The sequence below is a fragment of the Kogia breviceps genome, chromosome X (assembly GCF_026419965.1).
Source record: "Kogia breviceps isolate mKogBre1 chromosome X, mKogBre1 haplotype 1, whole genome shotgun sequence".
Classification (NCBI taxonomy): Eukaryota; Metazoa; Chordata; class Mammalia; order Artiodactyla; family Physeteridae; genus Kogia; species Kogia breviceps.
In genome coordinates, this window is record NC_081330.1 from 44,032,188 (window position 1) to 44,055,801 (window position 23,614).

General features: G+C 41.1%; 1 protein-coding gene across 1 annotated transcript; it reads left to right on the forward strand.

The window, feature by feature from the left end:
* Positions 1-179: 179 nt before the first annotated feature.
* TRMT2B (tRNA methyltransferase 2 homolog B) lies at positions 180-23,017 on the forward strand. The gene is made up of 3 exons (XM_067023449.1): positions 180-342; positions 21,021-21,235; positions 22,883-23,017. The coding sequence occupies exons 2-3, from the start codon at positions 21,025-21,027 to the stop codon at positions 23,014-23,016; spliced, it is 345 nt and encodes a 114-aa protein (XP_066879550.1). The 5' UTR covers positions 180-342; positions 21,021-21,024; the 3' UTR covers position 23,017.
* The last annotated feature ends 597 nt before the right edge of the window (positions 23,018-23,614 follow it).

Sequence of the window (23,614 nt, forward strand, 5' to 3'; positions counted from 1 at the left end):
TTATATTTAAGTCTTTAATCCATTTTGAGTTTATTTTGGTGTATGGTATTAGGGAGTGTTCTAATTTCATTCTTTTACATGTAGCTGTCCAGTTTTCCCAGCACCATGCTAAGTGCTTTTTATTTTCCTTTATTTAACTCTTGAAACCACTCCATAAGGTAGATGCTGTTAGTATTTGCTCCCCTGGTGTGCCAGAAAACCTCCAGGTTGGTCACAACTCTTTCTGCGCTCAGCGTGTAAGGGAAACTTCACCCACATTATAGCCAAGAAGTGTCAGAGAAGACAGAAAAGTCAGAAGAAACCAAGACATCTTGGACCACTAGATGATTCCTGGCAGGAAAGGTAAGGCCCTGGGTGATATCCCTTCCCCTTAACAAATCTTAATATCTGGGCCTACTGAAATTCTGTATGCCTTATGTACAATGTGGCATTTGCAGGGATTCAGGGGGGCACCTCAGGTAGGATACCCGGGGCAAACTTAAGACATCTAAGGAATGTTGGTGGAAATGCTTTGTGATTGCAGAAAATGTTCTCCTTGCCTTCATGTGTGTTTTTGGCAGAAACAGAATATTAAACTGGGACCTTGTGTCTCAAAATGTCCAGGACAGGTATGCTGAAAACCAGGGACTTAGAGATGAGATGAATTAGAAATGAATAGTCCCACTGCAACCATGCAAGCATAAATATACCTCATTTTATGCAACAACTGTATTTTCTAAATCAAATTATATTTTTAAAGTGTTAGGGAGGTGAGCTATTTAAAGGAACCCAACAGTGAAGCCTTTTTGTAATATGATTAAATACCTCCTGATAAATCTGGATTTTTCTTATATTAGGTTTGCCCTTCTGTTCGGCTTTGTTAAGTAGACAGCACCAAAATGGGCTCCTCTCCCAGACTCTATCTCCCCAGGGGCCTGAGAGTTAGGTCTTCTGAATAAGTAAAATGCCAGAGCAAATGGTGGCAGGAAGTACTTATGCGTAGTAGGTGCTCCATACATATTTCGATAATGAATGAGGTGCCCAGATTATTTTATTCAAGGCTGGCTGATGTTGTGACGCCACTCTGGAGGCTGAGCTATGAAGAACAGCTCAAGGTAGGTACCCAGCTTAAGTCTTCACTCCTCCATTCTATCAGGTGCTAGACTTGTAGGAAGCTTGGCTGGACAGGTCTACCCAGATGCCCCGACCTGTCCTTAAACTCAACATGCTAATGACTCGGAAATTTTCACTTTAGGCCAGTTACATCTTCCAAACTCTAGAGCCTTATATCCGAATGCCTGTTTCCTTTCTTCCTTGTTTTTTTTGGGGGGTTATTCTTTTAGCTCTGTGTGTGTGAGTAGCAAGTGCTCTTGCTGCTTCATATATAGCTGCACTTTCCAACACAGTAGCCACTAGCTACATGTGGCTATTTAAATTTAAATACAGTCAGTTCTGCTCTAATGCTTGTTTTGAAAATGAAAATTTGTTCCAACAGATTGATGTATTAGGGAACAATTTGAACAAAATGCAGATTTCATGTTTGCTTAGGACTGATTTTGTCCACAAGAAACATGAGATGAAAGGGGATCTGTACCCGGCCAAACTGAGCTGGGTAAGGATTTGTAAAATGAACACACACACACACCTCACACATCTTCCAGCTCCCTCAGATCACTGAGTGTGGTATGAGCCACACCCATTCACATCTGCTGTGAGAACTTTCTGTTCCACCCCCATAACCCTCCTTTCACCACCTCATGATAACTCATAAGTGGACAGCCGCTTCCACAAGTAAGTTTCAGGTCTTTGTCAGGGTAATGAGCCATCCTTATTGTAGTGTTTATACATTGCTTAACCATTTAACATGTGCAAAATTTTGCTATTTTTATTTCCTACCTTTTTTGTGTGTGTTACTGATAAATTTTTGGAATGTGTGTGCCCAGCCCCATTTTCCCGTGAGCCCTGTGATTTCTTTTGAGTAATTTTGCATAGTATGCTTTAGGAATGCCTGTGTCATGTGATAGCAGAGCCAACTGTTAATTAAAATGAAATAAAATAAAAAATTCGTTTCCTCAGTCACATGAGTCACATTTTAAGTGCTCAGTAGCCACCTGTAGCTAGTGTAGGCTGCCATATTACATAGAACATATCACCAATAGAGAACATTTCCATTATCACAGCAAGTTCTACTGGACAGCACTAACATATAGCTGGAATGTTCAGTCTGAAAGGTCAGATGAAATGGTGAGCTTACACAAGAGCTCACTTGACCTTTTCCCAGTACCTCATTAGGTCTGTTGCTGTTCCATCATTCTGAGTTCCTTATCTGCTGAGACCATGACCCAAGAATCCGTGGGACAACCTTTTCTTATCCTGTTTGTTTTCTATTCTTTGAGGTGATACTGCAGAAGGCTTTTGTTTCACTGCTTATATTCTTTTGCAGGTGAAATTTGAAGCTCAGAAGAAAATTTTACAGAGACTAGAATCTTACCTACAAATGCTCAATAGAGTCAATGTGACAACAGCTGCACCCAGATCTGAGGGGCTCTGTTGTTTTCTCCATCCTGTTATACCTTCTGTAAGCCCCTACTTCCCTATCATTTATCTACCAAGTCTCCTTGGTAGCTAATACTATCAGCTAATACTTAACCAGGCACTTGCTGGGGACCAGGCCCTATGCTAAGTGAGTAACATGTATCATTGTCTTGTTTACTATTTACAGTCACACTGAGGGATAGACAGTGTCATTTTACAGATGAATACTTGAGGCTCAGAGAGATTAAGTGATTCGACCAAGGACACACATCCAGAAAGTGCCAGAGCTAAGGTTTACACTCAAGTTGATCTGATGCAGAGCCCACTTTCTCAACCAGTATGCTACTGCCTCCTTAGAAAGATTACAGACTTTGGAAAACTTCTAATGAGGCCGCAGAAAGGCAGAATTTAATTTGTGGCAGAGGGCAAACTATGGCCCTGAGGCCACATCTGCTCTGCTGCTAGACTTTGTATATAAAGTTTTATTGGAACACAGCTGAGCTCACTTGTTAATGGATTGTCTATGGCTACTTTTGCACTACAGTGGCAGAGTTGAATAGTTGTGACAGGGACCGTATGCCCTGCAAAGCCTAAAATGATTTACTGTCTGGCCCTTTCTTGGAAAGGTTTTCTGACTCCTGCTTTATGGCAAGATTGGAACTCCTTTCTCCTATGGAGTGTCTATGGAGTATTTTGATCTTCTCAGTCATGGAATTTCACCTATGCCATACCTTCCAAGCAAGCATCATTTATTTTTTCTCATCCAGAGAACATTCTTTCTTTCTTTGTATTGTTGTCCTACTTGGTTTTATTTGACCTGTTGTCCCTCTCCTGTCCTTCTGCCTTCTCCAGCCTGTCATCAGTGGCTACCGAAATAAGTCCACCTTCTCTGTGAACCGAGGTCCAGATGGCAATCCAAAGACTGTGGGGTACTACCTGGGAACTTGGAGAGGTCAGTTGAAGGCTGTGACTAGTAGGAATAACAAACCAAAAACTGAGAGAAACTGAGAGGAAAGGGGAGGGTGCAGAGAACAGTGTCTGTGGGAGTGGAGAGGAGTGGGAAGTATGGTGGCTTTAAAGAAGAAAGTTGAATTGGAAGCCTTTGATGCAGAGCATGATCACAAGATTAATAGGAGATGTGGTATATATATATATATATATATATATATATATATATATATATACACACACAGTGGAATATTACTCAGCTACAAAAATGAAATAATGCCATTTGCAGCAATGTGGACCTAGAGATTATCATATTAAGTGAGGTAAGCCAGACAGAGAAAAACAAATGTCATATTGTTTATATGTGGAATCAAAAAAAATGATACAAATGAACTTACTTGCAAACCAGAAATAGACCCACAGACATAGAAAACAAACACGGTTGCCAAAGGGGAAAGTGGGGGAGGGATAAATGAGGAGTTTGGGATTAACATATACACACTACTATATGTAAAATAGATGACCAACAAGGGCCTACTGTATAGCACAGGGAACTATACGCAATATTTTGTAATAACCTATAAAGGAAAATAATCTAAAAAAGAATATATATATATATATATATACATATATATATAACTGAATCACTGTGATGTACACCTGAAAGTAACACAACATTGTAAATCAACTATACTTCAATTTTAAAAAGGCATTAAAAAAATAAGGTTAATTGGGGATACTTTTTGGTGAGTAGTCATTGTATTATAGTGCTAGGAATCAACCTCCCCGCCCCCCAGCTTTCTTCCTCTAAAAGCCATATGCCTGAGACCTAGTAAGCACTTCATAAACATTGATGCTGGTGCTGCTGCTCTCTCATTATCATCATTGTTGTCAACATCATCATCACCATCATCGTTATCATTTTATGTTACTTTCTGTACTGGGAGCCATCTCCTGCTTATTAGAGACATGCCCTTTCTATTTCACATCCCCATATCCCTAAAACTTAAGAGCTTTCTGTGGTAAATATGCCTTAAAAGAACTGGTAGGGGAGGTGAGTGCTGGTGAGAGAAATCACAGTGGCATATTTCTGAGACTTAATTCCAGTATCCATTCCTGAACTTAACATTTGCCCATTTTCAATAAATCCACCTGAAACACCATCATTTTATATTAGTCACACTGTTTAATATCCATATGGCTTAAACTACAAGTTCATTAGGGTAGGCACTTGGCTTTCTTTTTTGCCCCTGTGTGCTGAATTAAATGAGTATATGACGTCAGTGTTCTGTTATTCAGGAACAGAAAAACAAAACCCATTACATTTTACTTCCCTCTTAAAATCTGAACAGAAAGCAGACATTATCATATCGCACATTTGTGGCATGAGGGAAAATATTGCGGACTAGCTCCATTAAGAATAAGCTTTTTAGGGCTTCCCTGGTGGCACAGTGGTTGAGAGTCCACCTGCCGTTGCAGGGGACATGGGTTCGTGCCCTGGTCCGGGAAGATGCCACATGCCGCAGCCATGACCGCTGAGCCTGCGCGTCCAGAGCCTGTGTTCCGCAACGGGAGGGGCCACAGCAGTGAGAGGCCCGCGTACCACAGAAAAAAAAAAAAAAATGCTTCCAAGAATAAGCTTTTTAATGGCCAGACCAGGAAACAGGTTTTCTCTGAAAAATGTCCTTGAGCATGAATTAGGTACTTTGCTTCTTCATATTTGCATATGCCTCTTTGGATTAGGGGATTTGAGTTGCTAGACATTTTATTCTAAATAATCTTTTAGGAAGAAAACCATGTAAATCAAATTATTTTTCTTTCCATAGACAGGAACATGGTCTGTGTACGGTCTAACCATCTGAAAAACATCCCCAGGAAACACAGTCAAGTGGCACAGGTAATAAGGAACAAAGGCTGGTTGAAGATGACCCCAGGCATTGCAGTCTATAATGGAGCACGCCTGGCATTTTAATAATAGAGCTCTTCTAGCGCTACAGGGGAGGGGGGGTTCTGTTCTGAAAGTGTACTTCTTAACAGTGGAGAGAACATTGCTAGTGTTTCATTTCAGAGAGGGTGGAGAGGAGGAGAGAGAACTGCATCCATTATTGGAAATGTCAAGCATCGAAGGAATTTAATACAAGGGAAATTTAGGACAGAGAGTTACTGATGAGGGCAGGATAGCAAATGGCAGGTGTCTGTATTTGGAAGGCTAGTGTTTTCAGCAGAACAAGGTTTAAACATATCATGAGAGATGTGGGAGTGGGCATAAGGCATCTACATCATTAGATTGGCCTCTGAGACATTTTAGTATCCCTCTATTTCATGCACCCACTATTTATTGAGTACCTACTATGTGTCAGGCACTGGACTAGGTGCCAGGGATCCAGTGGTGACTCAAACAAACATGGTGCGTGCCCTCCTGGAACTTAAAAGAAAAAGGCAAAAGAAACAGGACTTCCAACTTACATACTTGTTCCCTGTTTATACTTACAGCACCCATCCTCCTAATGATTCAGCTTTCTGACACTTGGGTGGTGCCTTCTCATAGGACACATCTTGACCTCAAAGATTTCCTGGCTAGAACACAGCTCCCATCATAGGATCATTCTCCAGAAATCTTCCTACATGACCCTTGTTAGCTTCTTCTCCCATTGTCTTCAGTGACTATTCTAAACTCTTACCTCTCCTTGCATTTCCTATCCCATCACCTTTACCCTTGCTCTTGACAGATGGCTGTGCCTGGTTCTTCACTGGAAAATTAAGACCAACAGATGAGAATTCCCTTAGCTGCTTCCCCTACCATCTACCAATTTCACTGAAATCTTACCCCTCCTTTCCCTCCTATCTCAGTGAAATGCTGTTAGTCTTCTACCTGTCCAAGGCTATTCTTCTTCCTTGAAACACCATCTTGGACTCATCTCCTCTCTCCCCAGGTCCCTTATTCCTTTGTTACATTCCCTCTTTCTCCCATTTCTTTACCTATTTTTCTCTACCTCTGTCGGCTCTTTTCTTTCAGTTCATAAACATATTCAATAAAAAAATCTGATGGTTCTTGCTTCTGCCCCCAGCAATTCCTAGAAATTAATCTTGCCAGAGTCATCAGTGAGCTCCGTTTTGCCAAATTAAATGGAGACTTTCTGCCTCTAACTTACTCAACGTTTCTCTGCCTTTGGCACCACTTATTCTTATTTTCCTCCTTGGGAACACTGTCTTTGTTTAGTTTCTGTGATACCATTCTCTGATGGTTTTCCTCTTATTTTGCTGGCCACTTCTTAGTCGTTCTCATGGGATCTTTTTCTCCCTTTCTTTACCATGATAAGTGTTGGTGTCCTCCAGGACTCTGTCCTTGGCCTTCTTTTTGAATATATTCCTGGGAGATTGCACACCACTATAGCTGATGATTGGAATGACCACCTGTAAATTGACAACTCCTAAACTTATATTTGCATACCAGCTCCATCTTGAGCTTCAGGAGGTGGGGTTCCAAAGGCTACTGAACATCCTCACCTAGTTTTCCTGTAGAGCTCTTCAAATCAACATTGGCCCAGATCCAGATTTCTCAACCTTCGCACTATTAACATTTTGGGTTGGTGACTATTTATTGTGTGGGGCTATCAGGTGCACTGGAGGATGTTTAGCAGCATCCGTGACCTCTGCCCCTAGAGGCCCTGAGTTGTGACAACCAAAAATGCCTCCAGATATCTCTTGTGGGGCACGATCGCCTCCGGTTGAGAACCATTGCCCTAAACTAAATTTACCCTCTTCCCTTTCCAAATGTGCCCTTTTTTTCTCACGTTAGTACATGGTAGCAACATGTACTAGACACATATGTCCTCTTACACTCCTCTGTCTTAATCCTACCACTTCCTCCTCAGCCACATATAATAAATCTCCACGTCCTTTCAGTTCTCCTTTCTTTTTTTTCTTATTTATTTCGTTCAGTTTTCCTTTCTAAAAATACTTTGACTCTACCCTCTTCTTTCTATTTCCACCACCATCATCACCACTCCAGTCCAAGCAACTGGTCTCACTGATATTTAGCATCTGTATTGTTATGACTGTAGATATTCCCTCCTGAACCAAGTAGATGTACTAAGATTTTGTTTCCTTTATTGTACTGGTTTTTTTCTTTCATTTTATGTTGTGGAAAATTACAAACGTATCAAAGTATAGAATGGTATAACAAACCCCATGTACCCATTACCCAGCTTCAGTAACTATCAACATATGGCCCATCTTGCTTTCACTATACTCTCACCCACTTTCCACCAGCCCCTTTGGATTTGTTTGAGGCAAATTCCAGACATTATATCATATAAGATATAAATACCACAGCATGAGTTTTAACAGAAAGGACTTAATTTTTTAACAAGTTTCATACCGTTGTCATACCTGCAAATAAATATTTATCCCATAATATCAACTACCTAGTAGATGTTCAGATTTGGTACTGTTTTATCTCATAAAAAGCTTAATTGATATAGTTGGCTTGTTCAAATCAGGATTCAAACAAGGTATATACATTGCATTTGATTAACATGTTTCTTTAGCCTCTTAATTTGTAAGTACCCCTCCCTATTAATTTTTTTGTCCCTGCAATTTACTTTTTGAAGAAACTGATTTATTTTCCTCTGGAGATTCTCCCATTCTGGATTTTGCTGATTGAATCCCCTTGATATCATTGAATGTTCTTCCCCTATCCCCTGTATTTCCTCTAAGCTGGTAGATCTAGAGTGTTGATCAGATTCAGGTTTGATTTTTGGCAAGAATGTTTTTATATGTAGATGTCTAATGGGCTCTCTTTTTTGGTGATGTTAACATTGAACAGTGGATTCAGGTGTCATCTGTCTGATCCACTCACTGAAAAGTGCCCTGTCAGCTTTTCACTTAATGCTTTAGCTGTCATTAATGATCAGTGCCTAAATCTCTTATTTCGGGGGGGGGGGGTGTTGCAATGCAGTTATGTTCTAAATCTGTCATTTATTAGCTGGAATTCTTCCAGCTAATAAATAACTTTTCCCTATCAACCCTTTGGTTACTCTAAGGTACTCTTACAGGAAAGGCAGGATAAATCCTTGGTTCTTTCACCTTCCTCAAAAGATGATCAGTTAAATGTGTTTGTTTTGGTATCATTAGGAACTCAGATTTTTAACATACTTGATATGTTTCAATCTACTGCAGATACTAGGGGTGTTTTGGTACTCCAATTGCTCCATTTGTGGCCAATTGGAACCTCTTTAAATTGGCTGTGAGACCTAGATGGCCGTGATAGTTCTGGAATGATAAGATATTTTTAGCACATCTAGTCCATTTTATGCCTGGGAGCTGGAATCAGCCGTTTCTTTAAGGAATCCTTGTCTCTTTTAGTGGGAAATGGCAGGGTGCTAGGTGCATGCTTATTTATACTGAGTTGGTCATATTTCAAGGCCTTTTTAGTGGACAGAGCTAGGAAATACTTTTTAAAAGAAAATATATCATGAGTTCACGGTAATATGTCCAAATCAAATTTAAAATTATAGAGTTTTTACTTAAATCCTTTGATTTTATATTTTTATCTCTTATCTCTTACAATTAAAACTTTAGTCCTGACAATATTAGCATACTTACAGTTGACCCTTGAACAAGGACATGGTTAAGGGCACCAACCCCCGTGCAGTCGAAAATCCATTTCGTATCTGTGGTTCCACATCTGTGGATTCAGTCAGTCATGCGTTGTGTAGTACTGTAGTACACGTTTAGTGAAAAAAAAATCTTCATATAAGTGGACCTGTGCAGTTCAAACCCGTGTTGTTCAAGGGTCAGCTGTACTTATTTATTCTATCCTACTCTTTACATATAATTTCAGAACAACAATACTAGTATTATTACTAACAAATGATTACTGAAAAGAGCTCAAGATTTCTGTCCAGTTCTTTTTGTCCAATTATTGTGGCTCTGAAGGAATTCATCTCTTTGTAGTTACACCACCAACTTGACATGATACATGGATTTTTTTTCTTCATTCTTCTTGCTTTCAAATTTTAGGGATTAATTTTTTTCCTTTTCCTTTTGATTAAATTTTTGTTTTATAATTTTGTAAGATATTTACATGGTTTCAAAGTCATATCTACAAAATAAAGGTGTATTTTCTTTTTGTTTTGTTTTTTGGCCGTACCGCATGCAGGATCTTAATTCCCTGACCAGGGATTGAACCCCCCACACCTGCAGTGGAAGTGCAGAGTCTTAACCACTGGCCCTCCGGGGAAGTCCCATAAAGGTGTATTTAAAGAGGTCTAGCTTTCACTTCTGTCCCCCCTGCCCAGTTCCCTTCCTCCTTCTATGGGTAACATTTTTATTCACTTTTATTTATTTTAAAAAATGGAAACATATTTGTAGCTCCCCTTTTTTTAGCTAAAAGGTAGCTTAATATGGACACAGTTCTGTACCTTTTTTTCCACATAATAATATGCTTTATTTTAAAAAATATTTACAATTGTTATATCTTCTTCTTGGATTGATCCTTTGATCATTTTTTAACATCTTTATTGGAGTATAATTGCTTTACAGTGCTGTGTTAGTTTCTGCTATATGCTTCATTAAAAAAAAAATAACTGCTTAGTCCTATGTAATATGATGTATTTTACAACTTTTAGTTTTCATTGGCTTGAATAATTACCTCATTTTCTCATTGGCTTAGTTTTCTATGAACCTATTGCTATTTTTTTTTTCTGAGTGCTCTAAGAGCTCTGTCAAACATTCATCAATATTCTCCATATGGTCAAAAACTTGAGTTTAGTATTTTCCCTGAAGACCTTTTTTTCTGGAGTCTCCATCCTAGGCTCCTGTGGCCTTCTGCCTAGCTGTTATCTTGGGACTCCTTTTGCTATTTTTCTGTCTTTCCCCCTGTTTCTCAGATCCCCTGTCTTCCTTTTTCTGGTTTACATCCTCATTTAGCTGGAATACAACCTCCATTAGCTTCCTGAGGAAGGGTGCCTAGGAGTAAACTTTGAGTCTTTGCATGTCTATAAATGTCTTAGTTCTTTCCTGACATATGACTGAGAGTATTTCTAGATTTCAAATTCTAGGTTTGAATCATTTGCCTTTATAAATTTGAAGACATGGTTTCATTGTCATCTGGCCGCTAATATTGTGTAAGTCTGGATGCTACTTTAAGTCCTGTTCCTTTGTAGATAATTTCTCCCCTCTTTTTTTCTCTAGAAGCTTTTAGGGAATCTCTGTCCGTGAAACTTCATGACCATGTGGCCCTTCTTTTCATTCATCGTGATGGGCACTTTCTAGTCCTTGTCAAGCTGGAAACTAATACTTTAAGACATGGGAAATTTTCCTGTATTATTATTTTTTTAATTTATTTTTTATTTTTATATTTTTGGCAATGCCACGTGGCTTGTGGGATCTTAGTTCCCCAACCAGGGACTGAACCCGGTCCCCTGCAGTGAAAATGCCAAGTCCTTACCACTGGACCACCAGGGAATTCCCTATTTTAATTTTTTTATTGAAGTATAGTTGATTTACAATGTTGTGTTAGTTTCAAGTGTACGGCAAACTGATTCAGTTATTTATATATATATATATATATATATATATATATATATATATTCTTTATCAGATTTTTTCCATTATAGGTTATTATAAGATGTTGAATATACTTCCCAGTGCCATACAGTAGATCCTTGTTGTTTCTCTATTTTTTATATAGTAGTGTGTATATGTTAATCCCCAAATCCTAATTTATCCCTCCCCTGCCCCTTCCCCTTTGGTAACCATAAGTTTGTTTGTATATCTGTGAGTCTGTTTCTGTTTTATGTATGTATGTATGTATGTATGTATGGCTGGCTGTGTTGGGTCTTCGTTGCTGTGCATGGGCTATCTCTAGTTGCGGTGAGTGGGGGCTGCTCTTTGTTGCAGTGCGTGGGATTCTCATTGTTGTGGCTTCTCTTGTTGCAGAGCATGGGCTCTAGGCATGCAGGCTTCAGTAGTTGTGGCACATGGGCTCAGTAGTTGTGGTTTGTGGTCTCTAGAGCTCAGGCTCAGTAGTTGTGGTGCAGGGGCTTAGTTGCTCCATGGCATGTGGGATCTTCCCGGGCCAGGGCTCGAACCCATGTCCCTTGCATTGGCAGGCAGATTCTTAACCACTGCACCACCAGGGAAGCCCTCTGTTTTGTAAATAAGTTCATTTGTATCATTGTTTTAGATTCCACATATAAGTGATATCATATGATATTTATCTTTCTCTATCTGACTTACTTCACTTAGTATGATAATCTCTAGGCCCATCTATGGGTTACTGCAAATGGCATTATTTCATTCTTTTTATGGCTGAGTAATATTTCATTGTATATATGTACCACATCTTCTTTATCCATTCCTCTGTCGATGGACATTTAGGTTGCTTCCATGTCTTGGCTATTGTAAATAGTGCTCCTATGAATATTGGGGTGCATGTATCTTTTCAAATTAGAGTTTTCTCCAGATATCTTCCCAGGAGTGGGATTGCTGGATCATATGGCAACTCTATTTTTAGTCTTTTAAGGAACCTCCATACTGTTCTCCATAGTGGCTGCACCAATTTACATTCCCACCGACACTGTAGGAGAGTTCCCTTTTCTCCACACACTCTCTGCCATTTATTATTTGTAGACATTTTTTTAAAAATTGGATTATAGTTGCTTTACAATGGTGTATTAGTTTCTGCTGTACAGCAAAGTGATTCAGTTATACATATACATATATATATATATATATATATATATATATATATATCCACTCTTTTTTAGATTTCCTTCCCATTTAGGTCACCACAGAGCATTGAGTAAAGTTCCCTGTGCTATATAGTACATTCTCATTAGTTATCTATTTTATATATAGTATTTGTAGACTTTTTGATGATGGCCATTCTTACTGGTGTGATGTATTATTTCTTTAATTACTTCTTTCCTTTTATTTTCTTTGTTCTCTCTATACCTCCTATTATTTGGATTTTGGACTTCATGAATTGATTCTGTAATCTGCTACTCATTCCTCTTTTATTTTCCATCTCTTCTCCCTTTTGTTCTTCTTTTTGTGAAATTTTCTTGAAATAAATGCCAGCGTTTTTATTGACTGTTTTTCTACCACCTTTTAATTTTCAAAAGCTTTTGCTTGTTCTCTGATTGTTCCTTTTGTATAGCATCTTTTTTTTTAAATAATGTAATATATATATACATATATATACACACATATATATACACACACATATATATACACATATATATATACACACATACATATACACATATATATATATATTTTTTTTTTAAATCTTGCTTTTGCCTTTTTTTTTTCCTGTTTTTTGAATTGTCTGCTTCCTTCAGGGATTTTTTTTCCTGTTTGTTTTGGGTATTGTCTTTTGCAATGAAGGCTTTAATCAAATAGCTGGTGGTAGTTGCCTGACTGTTCATGTTTAAGCATAAGGCTTTAAATTGATTGGAAATTCAGCTTGAATGGGTTTGTTGATTCTTGGCTTCACTGCTGGTGCTTGTGGGTGGGGGCCCATATCTCTCTCGGGAGATCATTACTCTGGGACTATTCGGTTTCTTGAGAGAATTTACATTGACTCTTCCTGTTTCCACCCCTGTGCCACCGCTCTGCCTGGTATTTCCTGGTTTTTGTGTGTTCATTTTTTCCTAAGGGAAAAAAAATCCCCAACCTCCTGCTACAGAAAGATAGAGGTTTTTAGTAGGATGAGGTTGTTTACCAGTTTTATGTCCAAACTTTCAACCAAACCCTATTTTTAGCCCTGTACCTTATCCCATCTCTGTCTCCTTGCACTTCAAGTTTGAGCCTTTCCAGGCTTGTGTGGAGCAGATAAGCCTTACCTCTCATCAGATCCCCCTTTGTAGGCAATCCGGATGTAGCTTCCTTCATCTTACTAAGTCAGTTGCCATTCCAGTCTTTTATCTGGTTTGCTCTTGTTGTCTTCTCTCCCATTATCTCTGTTCTTTCTTTCATTTATTCATTCAACAAGTACAATTGAGTACCTACAAATGCCAGGCACTATTCTAGGTGCTTAGGATACAATAATGAAGAAAATATCCCTTCCCTTGTGGAACTTATATTTTAGTGGGGGGAGACAGATGTTTTTTTAAAAAACATAATAAATTATATAATATGTTAGAAGGTGATAAGTGCAGTGCTGGTCTGAATGTTTCTGTCCCTCCAAATTTCATATGTTGAAATCCTCACCCCCAAGGTAATAGTATTAAGAGGTTGGGGCCTTTGGGCAGTGCTTAGGTCATGAGAGTGGAGCCCTCATGATTAGGATTAGTGCCCTTATAAAAGAGGCCCCAGAGAACTAGCTTGTCCATTCTTTTCATTCATTCATTTATTCATTCATTTATTCATTCACTTATTTATTCATTCATTCATTTTATTTATTTATTCATTCATTCATTTATTGTACGTGGGCCTCTCACTGTTGTGGCTTCTCCCGTTGTGGCACACAGGCTCCGAATGTACAGGCTCAGCGGCCATGGCTTATGGGCCTAGCCGCTCCACGGCATGTGGGATCTTCCCGGACTGGGGCACAAGCCCGTGTCCCCTGCATCGGCAGGTGGACTCTCAACCACTGTGCCACCAGGGAAGCCCTGTTTGTTTGTTTTTAAAAATTATTTTGGCTGTGTTGTATAATTGTTGCTGTGCCTGGACTTTCTGTAGTTGTGGTGAGTGGGAGCTACTCTTTGTTGTGGTACGTGGGCTTCTCATTGTGGTGGCTTCTCTTGTTGCAGAGCCCGGGCTCTAGGCATGCAGGCTTCAGTAGTTGTGGCACATGCGCTCAGTAGTTGTGCCTCATGGGCTGTTGAGTGCAGGCTCAGTATTTGTGGTGTGTGGGCTTAGTTGCTCCGTGGCATGTGGGATCTTCCCGGACCAGGGCTCAAACCCGTGTCCCCTGCATTGGCAGGCCGATTCTTAACCACTGAGCCACTAGGGAAGCCCCTAGCTTGTCCATTCTGCCGCGTGAGGTTCCAGTGAAAAGACAGCAGCTGTCATTGAGGAAGCTGTCCCCAGGCACTGAATCTGCCAGAACCTTGATTTTGGATTTCCCAGTCTCTGGAACTGAGGATTTTTTGTTGTTTATAAGTCACCCAGTTTATAGTATTTTTGTTTTAGCAGTCCAAGCAGACTAAGACAAATGCTATGGGAAAAGTACAGCAGGATAAGGAGGATGAGAAATCATAAGTTTGGGGGAAATGTGGGTTGTAATTTTAAATGGGATCAATGTAGGCTTCATTGAGAAGGTGATATTTGAATAAAGCAGTAGTTCTCAACTGGGATTAGTTTTGCCCTACAGGGGACATTTAGCAATGTTGGAGACATTTTTGGCTGTCACCACTGGGGGATGGTTGGATGGTGCTACTGGTATCTGTCTAGTGAGTAGAGGCCAAGGATGCTGTTAAACATCTTGCAGTGCACAGGACATCCCCCCACAACACAGAATTGACAATAGTGCCAAGGGTGAGAAACTTTGGAATTAAGACTTAAAGGAAATGAGGGTGTCAGCCATGTAGAGGTCTGAGGGAAGAGTATTCTAGGCAAAGAGAACAGCCATGGCAAAGGCCCTGAGGTAGGAGTATGGCATGCTTTCTGGAGGAACTGAAGGTAGACCCAGAAGAGTAATAGGAGAAGAGGTAAGATAGTTAATGGGGACCAGATCGTGTAGTGCCTCAGAGGTCATTGTTGGGACTTTGGCTTTTATTCTGAGCTATTGGAGGTTTTGGTTGGGTGGTGGGCATCTCATGATATGATTTAGGTTTTAAACAGGATCACTCTGGCTATTGTATTGTGTATGGTTTGTTGTAGGGAAAGGTAGAAGCAGGGAGAGACTAGTTACGAGGTTTATGTGGTAATCCAGATGCAAGATGATACAGCCCAGTGGGAGCAGCAGTGGAGGTGGATATATCTTGAAGACAGAACTGCAGGATTTCTTGATTGATTGAGTGAAAGGTATAAGAGAAAGAGAGGAGTGAAAAATGGCTCTAGGTGTTTGGGAGGAGAAAGTGGAACAATGGAGTTACTATCTACAGAAATGGAAAAAGCTATGGCAGAGCAGATTTGAGCAGGGGGAGGTTAATAGCTCAATTTTGGACATGTTGCATTGAGATACCTATTAGGCATCTGAGTGGATATGTTAAATAGGTAGTTGGATCTGTTAGCATGAGGTTCAAAAATTAGAAATCTTGGAATTGTTAACATGTAGATGTTATTTTAAATCATGAGACTGGAAAAGATGACCAAGGGAGTGAGAGTAGATAGAAAGAGAACAGGAACATGGACTGAGCCCAGGGGCATTCCCATTTTAAGAGGTCTGGGAGGAGAAGAGGAACCAGTAAAGGTGACTGAGAAGGGGCAGCCAGTGAGGTCAGAGGAAACCAGGAGAGTGTGGGATCCTGAAAACCTAGTGAAGACAGTGAACTGAGGAGGAGGGGCTCATCAGCTGTGCCAGTGCTGCTGGTGGGTCAAGTAAGATGAGGAGTGTGAATTGACCTTTGAACTGCATGACACGGAGGTTGTTGGTGACCATAATGGGAGCTGTTTAGGTGGAGTGGTGGGGACCTGATTTGAGTGGGTGAGTAGAAGGAGAGGAATGAGAGGCAGTGAATATAGACAATTCTTTTGAGGAGCTTTGCTACAAAGAGGAGCGGAGAAATGGAACAGTGGCTGGAGGGGAAAGTGGGTTCGAGAAGGTTACTTTTCTTTTTAAAGGTGGGAAAGTTAGAACATGCTTGTGTGTTGATGGGAATGATCCAGTAGTGAGGGAGGAAAATGATGCAAGAGAGAGAGAAGGGAGAATTGGTGGATCAATGAGTTTAAATACATTTATGTCTTTTTTATTCCTTTATTTCATTTTAGTAGGATTTTTAAGAGGAATAGTCTGTTATTTTAACCAGAAGGCCCTTTCACTGTTCTTAAAAATTTTGTTTTATTGAGGTATAATTGACATGCAGCATTGTGTAAGTTTAGGGTGTACAGTGTGTTGATTTATACAGTTGACCCTTGAACAACACGGGGGTTGGGGTGCTGCCCCTCTGCACAGTTGAAAATGCACGTATAACTCTGTAGTTGGCCCTCCATATCCTTGGCTTTCCCATATCTGCAGTTCCATGTCTCGAGTTCAACCAACCCCAGATTCAACCAACCACAGATTGTGTAGTTATGTAGTACCTATTTATTGAAAAAAATCCGCATGTAAGTGGACCCACACAGTTCAAACCCATGTTGTTCAAGGGTCAACTGTATATTGCAATATGATGCTTAGGCATTCCCATGTAAGAATAGGAGTTTCAGGCTCTATTTTATAAATGAAAAACCAAAGCCTTGGCTCATACAGTGGAGAAGCTGTATTTCATATTTACTTACCCATTATCTTCCAGGTCAGACACAGTTTTTCAGTTCCCATCCTTCTAGGACCTCAAAGACATTTGAATCTTCTTCCAGAAAACATTCCTTTCCAACCAGCAAGTAAACAACAGCTGAACCAGTCTTTCTTTAAATCACCAACTTCAAAATTTGGAAAAATATGTTCAGTATAGTTAAGCATCTTATGTTGCATTTATATGAAATTATAGCAGAAGTGGTCAAGTGCACCCTTAATTGATTTTTACCCTCTCAAGTGGCACTGTTTTTTTGGTGTAACTCTCCCTTCCATGCACTATTTTGGGTTTGTGTGAAAATAGAGTGGATCCAGAACCCATGCATTATGAAAACAAGAGAACCTAGTAAATCAGATAGTGTGTCCTGTTGTGGCAGAAACTGGCTGTGTTTGAAGTTTGGCTTTAAGGATTTTTGATATCTCAACACTGAATCAAGATTGCTTTTGACCTGTATTTACCAGGGGAAGATGAAGGATCCAACTAAGCTAGTTGGCACCTGGTTATATGAAGAAATATAGAAACAATGGGCTTACATCAGGAAGTTATAAGTAAGAATGGAATTATAGCAGCTTAGTAGTATATTAGGAATTGCTGCCAGGGGGAATTCACAGAAATGGATGATTATTGTATTCCACATTGTGTACACAATAAGCTGAGATTCTTCATACAGATACCTTTGCCGTTCTTTCATACCCTCTTTCAATAATAATTATTGAGCACTGGTTATGTGCTAGACTCAGTATACAACTCTGAGCCTTCATGGAGCATACTTTTTGGGCTGTCATGGATAGGATCCCTCAGTAAGGTTGCAGGGCAGTGATCATGTTTCTTATATCACTGCATTAGTTTGCTAGGCCTGCCATAACAAAATCCCACAGACTGAGTGGCTTAAACAACATAAACTTATATTCTCACAGTCCCAGAGGCTGGAAGTCCAAGATCAGGGTGTCAGCAGGTTTGGTTTCTTTGGAGGCCTCTCTCCTTGGCTTGCAGATGGCTGCCTTTCTGCTGTGTCCTCATGTGGGCTTTCCTCTGTGCACGTGTGCATCCCTGATGTTTCTGTGTATCCAAATTTCCTCTTCTTATAAGGACAACAGTCAGATTGGATTAGAGCCCACCTTAACTGTCTCATTTTAACTAATCACCTATTTAAAGGCCCTATTTCCAAAAACAGTCATGTTTTGAGGTACTAGGGGTTAGGACTTCAATGTATGAATCCTAGGGGGACACAGTTCAGCCCGTAACACTCTCCTCTGGACCCCCAAAATTCGTGTTCTTCTCACATACAAAATACATTCATCCCCATTCCAACAGCCCAAGATTCTTAACACATTCCAGCATCAACTCTAAGTCCTAAATCTCATCTAAATGAAGTATGGATGAGAGGTATCAGTCAAGGTATAATTCATTCTAAGAATTAGCTGTGAACCAGCGAAGCTGGACAAATTATCTGCTTCCCAAATGCAATCGTAGAACAGGCACAGGATAGACATTCCCATTCCAAAAGGAACAATCAGAAAGAAGAAAGGGGTCATGGGTCCCAAGCAAATCTGAAACCTAGCAGGGCAAATTCCACTAAATTTTTAAAAATATTTATTTACTTAGGCTGCGCCGGGTCTTAGTTGCGGCACGCATGATCTTGTGTGTGTGTGTGTGTGTGTGTGTGTGTGTGTGTTACGTGGGCCTCTCACTGCTGTGGCCTCTCCCGCTGCGGAGCGCAGGCTCCGGACATGCAGGCTCATTGGCCATGGCTCACGGGCCCAGCCACTCCGCGGCACGTGGGATCTTCCCGGACCGGGGCACGAACCCGCGTCCCCTGCATTGGCAGGCGGATTCTCAACCACTGCGCCACCAGGGAAGCCCTTCCACTAAATTTTAAAGCTCAAGAATAATCCTCTATGGGTTGATACTGTCCTCCAGGCCCACTGGTGTGGTGGGCCCACTGGGGTGGCAGCGTGGCCGACTGAAACCACAGCATTCGGACCCACCCTAATGGCCTCATTTTAACTTAAACACATCTTTAAAGACCTCATCTCCAGATCTGGTCACATTCTGAGGTACTGAGGGTTCAACATATGAATTTGTGTGTGGGGAGGATACACTTCAGCCCATAACAGTCGCTCAGCATGAATAATGAACTGTCAAACTTTGTTAGTTTTGCCTGTGTAATAGTACTGTTTTCTTCTTAGTACTATGAAGTATTCCTTGGACAGTCCCCATTGGAGCCCTGCCTTCTGTTTCATGAAGGTGGGTACTGGCGTGAGCTCATAGCCCACTCCAATAGCCAAGGGCACACAATGGCCATCATCACTTTCCATCCCCAGGAATTAAGACAGGTGAGACTCAAAGGATGATAAGGAGCAGCTTCTAGAGCAACCCTTACTATCAATATGCTGCAGTTGGTATTTGGAGGTTTCAGGGAAGATAGCAGAAACAACACATCCATAGAATGTATGGGTTGGAAAGAAGGATTGGGGATGATGAGGAGGAGATGGCAAGGATCCTGGTAACCATGCTGCTGGCATAATGAACCAAAGAGACTGAGGCTAGGTTACCAAGTTAATTATCATGTGAGGACTCCTGAAGATTTTCACAAGAACTTTGCCCACAGAACTTATTAGGTGTTCTGCTAATTCCAGAAGCCAATTTTGTGTGTGTGTGTGTGTGTGTGTGTGTGTGTGTGTGTGTGTGTGTGTGTGTGTGTGTGTGTGTGTGTGTGTGTGTGTGGTATGCGGCCCTCTCACTGTTGTGGCCTCTCCCATTGCAGAGCACAGGCTCCAGACGTGCAGGCTCAGCGGCCATGGCTCACGGGCCTAGTTACTCCGCGGCATGTGGGATCTTCCTGGACCGGGGCACGAACCCGTGTCCCCTGCATCAGCAGGCAGACTCTCAACGACTGCGCCACCAGGGAAGCCCCAAAAGCCAATTTAATAGAGACTAGAATATGGTCAGAATTTCATAATCTACATAATACTTTTACATTTGTAATACACTTAGAGCTTTCAAACATGCCTGTATCGAAATATTCTAATGGCTTATGTGATCATCTCAAGCAACTTGTGAAGTAGACTGGAGAGGGAACCTACTCCCTCTCCATCCCTTCATTTCACAGCTGAGCAAATGAAGGCATAGAGGTACCCAAGGTTAAAGAGCTAGTAAATAGCAAAGCTAGGGCTTGAACCCATGCCATTGATTCCTGGCCTTTTAACTCTATAGCTCCAACACAGTTTATTGTCATATGTCCTTGTGTCGAGCTAATGGATAGGGCTCTCTGTAGTGATGTAGGAATTTTAAAACATTTAGAACTCGAAGAAAGGATTTAGTTACCATGCTCATTCTGTTCTGTGCCCTTTCTTTCCTTTCTCTTATGACACGTGTCTTCTGAGGTGGTGTTTGGATGGGTGGATGGGATATTTGAAGTAGAGAAGTATGAAAGGAAAGGTTATTGCTTGTTCGTGATGGAACAAAAGCTTAGTTTAGCTCCTAGGTTACAATAAGAGTAACTCTCACACTTTCTCTAGAGAACTATTAAAGAGGCTCAAACCAGAGAAAGTGCCATGTCTATTGTATGGCATTTGTCGAAAGCCAATAAGCAAAGCAGTGCTTCTGCTGAGATGTGAAAATAGCTTTTTTTTTGGCCCTACAGAACATTGCTTTAAGTGTTATCTATAATAGGATTTGAGTAATGTGCCTTCTTGTCTGACTACTGCAGGGCTGATTACCATAGAGCTTGGAGAAAAAATTTGTCAGAGTTGGGTTTTTGCTTGACTCCTGATTTTGTGGTCTGGGCAGGAGGAGCTCTGTGTTCAGAAGGAGACTGTAAAGAAGTTTTTTTACCAAAGGGCCAGGAGCAGTCTGTGACTTGACATCACTTTACTTCCAGGAAAGGTAAACCTGGGACAGCCCAACAGCAAGCCGGAGTCTGATGGCTTGCCATAGTCTGGGTTGTGCATTACTGAGGCAGCGCTGCTGATGGCCAAGTGTTTGCATGTACCTCCATCCCCTGAGAGGGGAACTCCTCCAGAGCTCTCAGGGCCATGCCATGGAGGCTTTGTCTCCTAGCTGAGATGCTGGGGCCTCTCTCTCCAACCAACCACTAGAGATAGGTTGGCCTGCCATTCCAAGGTGCTTTCTTCTTTTATTCTTTTCTAGCACTATGACCTGTTGCAGCCATCAGAAGTCCCCCTACCAGCTCCTATCTGGGGAACCCCACATCTTTGAAGATCTCCTGGGGTTGAAGATCCGCACCTCTCCAGATACCTTTTTCCAGGTTAACACTTCTGGTGCAGAGATACTGTATCGGACTGTGGGGGAGCTGAGTGGAGTGAACTCTAACACCATCCTCCTTGACATCTGCTGTGTAACTGGTAAGTGACAGCCCAGGGCAGAATCAACATGCAGCTTATCTCCCCAACACCATCCATGCAGCACCCAGGGCCCTTGCAGCCAATGGGGGGAGGTGGTGGTAGTGGTGCAGGCATAGGCTCATTGGTAATACCCTAAAATAACCCTCCTCTTATTCTCTACTTCCCCAGGTGTGATTGGCCTCTCTCTGGCTCAGTATACCTTCTAGGTCCTTGGGATTGAGTTGGTGGAGCAGGCGGTAGAGGATGCCAGGTGGACTGCAGCCTTCAATGGTACACTGCTCACATTCTGGGGAGAAATTAAGAGCTGTCGTTGTTCTTTACTGTGGGAATGGTTGTGTGGGAAAGGGCGCCTACTGTATCCACGACTGGGGAGGAAAGGAAGGTGTTCTGGAGTGCTCAGAGTTGGATCCTGATGACTTTCTAAAAGAGGTCCCCCTTTTTTTTTTCTTTTTCTTTTTAAAATTGAAGTACAGTTGATTTCAATGTTGTGTTAGTTTCATGTATAAAGCAAAGTGATTCAGTTATATGCATATATATATATATATATATATATATATATATATATATATATATATATTCTTTTTCAAATTATTTTCCCTGGGCTTCCCTGGTGGCACAGTGGTTGAGAACCCTCCTGCCAATGCAGGGGTCATGGGTTCAGGCCCTGGTCCAGGAGGATCCCACATGCCGCAGAGCAGCTGGGCCCATGCACCACAACTGCTGAGCCTGCGCTCTAGAGCCCGCGAGCCACAACTACTGAAGCCTGTGCTCCGCAACGGGAGAGGCCACAGCAATGAGAAGCCCGGCACCGCGGCAAGGAGTAGCGCCCGCTCACCGCAGCTAGAGGGAGCCCGCGCACAGCAACGGGGACCCAACACAGCCAAACATAAATAAATAAATAAATTCATAAAAAAATTATTTTCCCTTATAGGTTATTACAAAATATTTAGTAGAGTTCCCTGTGTTATGCAGTAGGTCTTTGTTGGTTACCTATTTTATATATAGTAGTGTGTATATGTTAATCCCAAACTCCTAATTTATCCCTCCCTAATCTTTTTTTTTCTATCTGGAAAAAGCCTAAGGGAAGTAATAAGCCTAGCTGATAGGAAGGGAACTTGGCAAAACTTTGAATAACATAGAAGAGCCTTCTTGACATTAGATTCATGAGGCATCTAACAGTACAATAGGTTTCAAACTATTTTTAGCAATAGGACCTTTCCTTTGAACAAAGTCTTAGGCCAAACTGCAACATAGAAAAAAGATTTTCTTTCCCGCCTACCTCACCTCTAGACAGCGCCTGAGGCTCCATGTGAAAGCCTCCAATATAGAAGGAGCTCTTGAGTTACAGTCAAGGTTCTCTTCTTGGTATAGGTCCTTATGTACTCTGTGAGTCACTAAGTTGTAAAATAACACATCTAGTCTCTCAAGCTGAAAGGCCTACAGAGATATTGCAAGGGAAAGCACATTGGAAAAAATGAAGCAGGTCCAAAAGCATTTCTTTCATTGTTATGCAGAAGTATGTTAGATCCAAAGGGAAGATGGCAGAGCCCTCCCTGCTTTCTGTACGTTTCTATAAAGCTGAAGCTCCCCACCCCCAACTGCTTGGCTTGCATTTTGAGTTATGGCACGTGGGCCTCTCTTTTGCAGGCATCACCAACTGTGAATTCCACACCCGTAGAGCAGAGAAGATTTTGCCACAGCTACTAAAGTCAAAGGAAGATGGGCAGTTAATTGTTGCTGTAGTGTACCCAGCCCAGGCGGGACTGCATAAGGATGACTAGCTTTCTTGCTACAGAGCTAGTTAGGTATTCCCATGATGTCCACCAGCTTTGATCTCTCATTTCTACACCATGTTAAGACTGCTCTCAGTGAGCTGGCTCTGAACCTGCTTCTCTATTCCTAACCAGTCCTATGTGCCGGCCAGTTGCAAGTTTGTGATAACCTGGATCATGATAGTTTAATTATATTAATAGCAATGTGTTTCTTCCTTTAGATTACCAGGTGGTTCAAGCCATTTGAAACTGCGGGGCCATCCGCATACTAGTTTTTGTTTCCTGCAAGCCCCATGGTGGAACCACAAGGAACATCACTGAGTGAGTCTTGACTTTGTTTTTCAGTTATTTTTCCGATGGTCAAAGTAATCCTTATTGTTATGCTTATTGTGCAGAATTTGGAAAGTGTACAGAAGTGTAAAGAGATAAAGTCATTATACTGTCATCAAGAGTCAATTATAGGGCCAGGTCTTGGATAAGGCAAATAAAGCAACCACATCAGGTACAAAATTTAAGAGGATGCCCCAAATCTTAGTAATCAAGATGCATTTTTAATGCAGTATTTTCAAAAATTAAATTGTCCAAAATATCTGTGAATAAATATTAA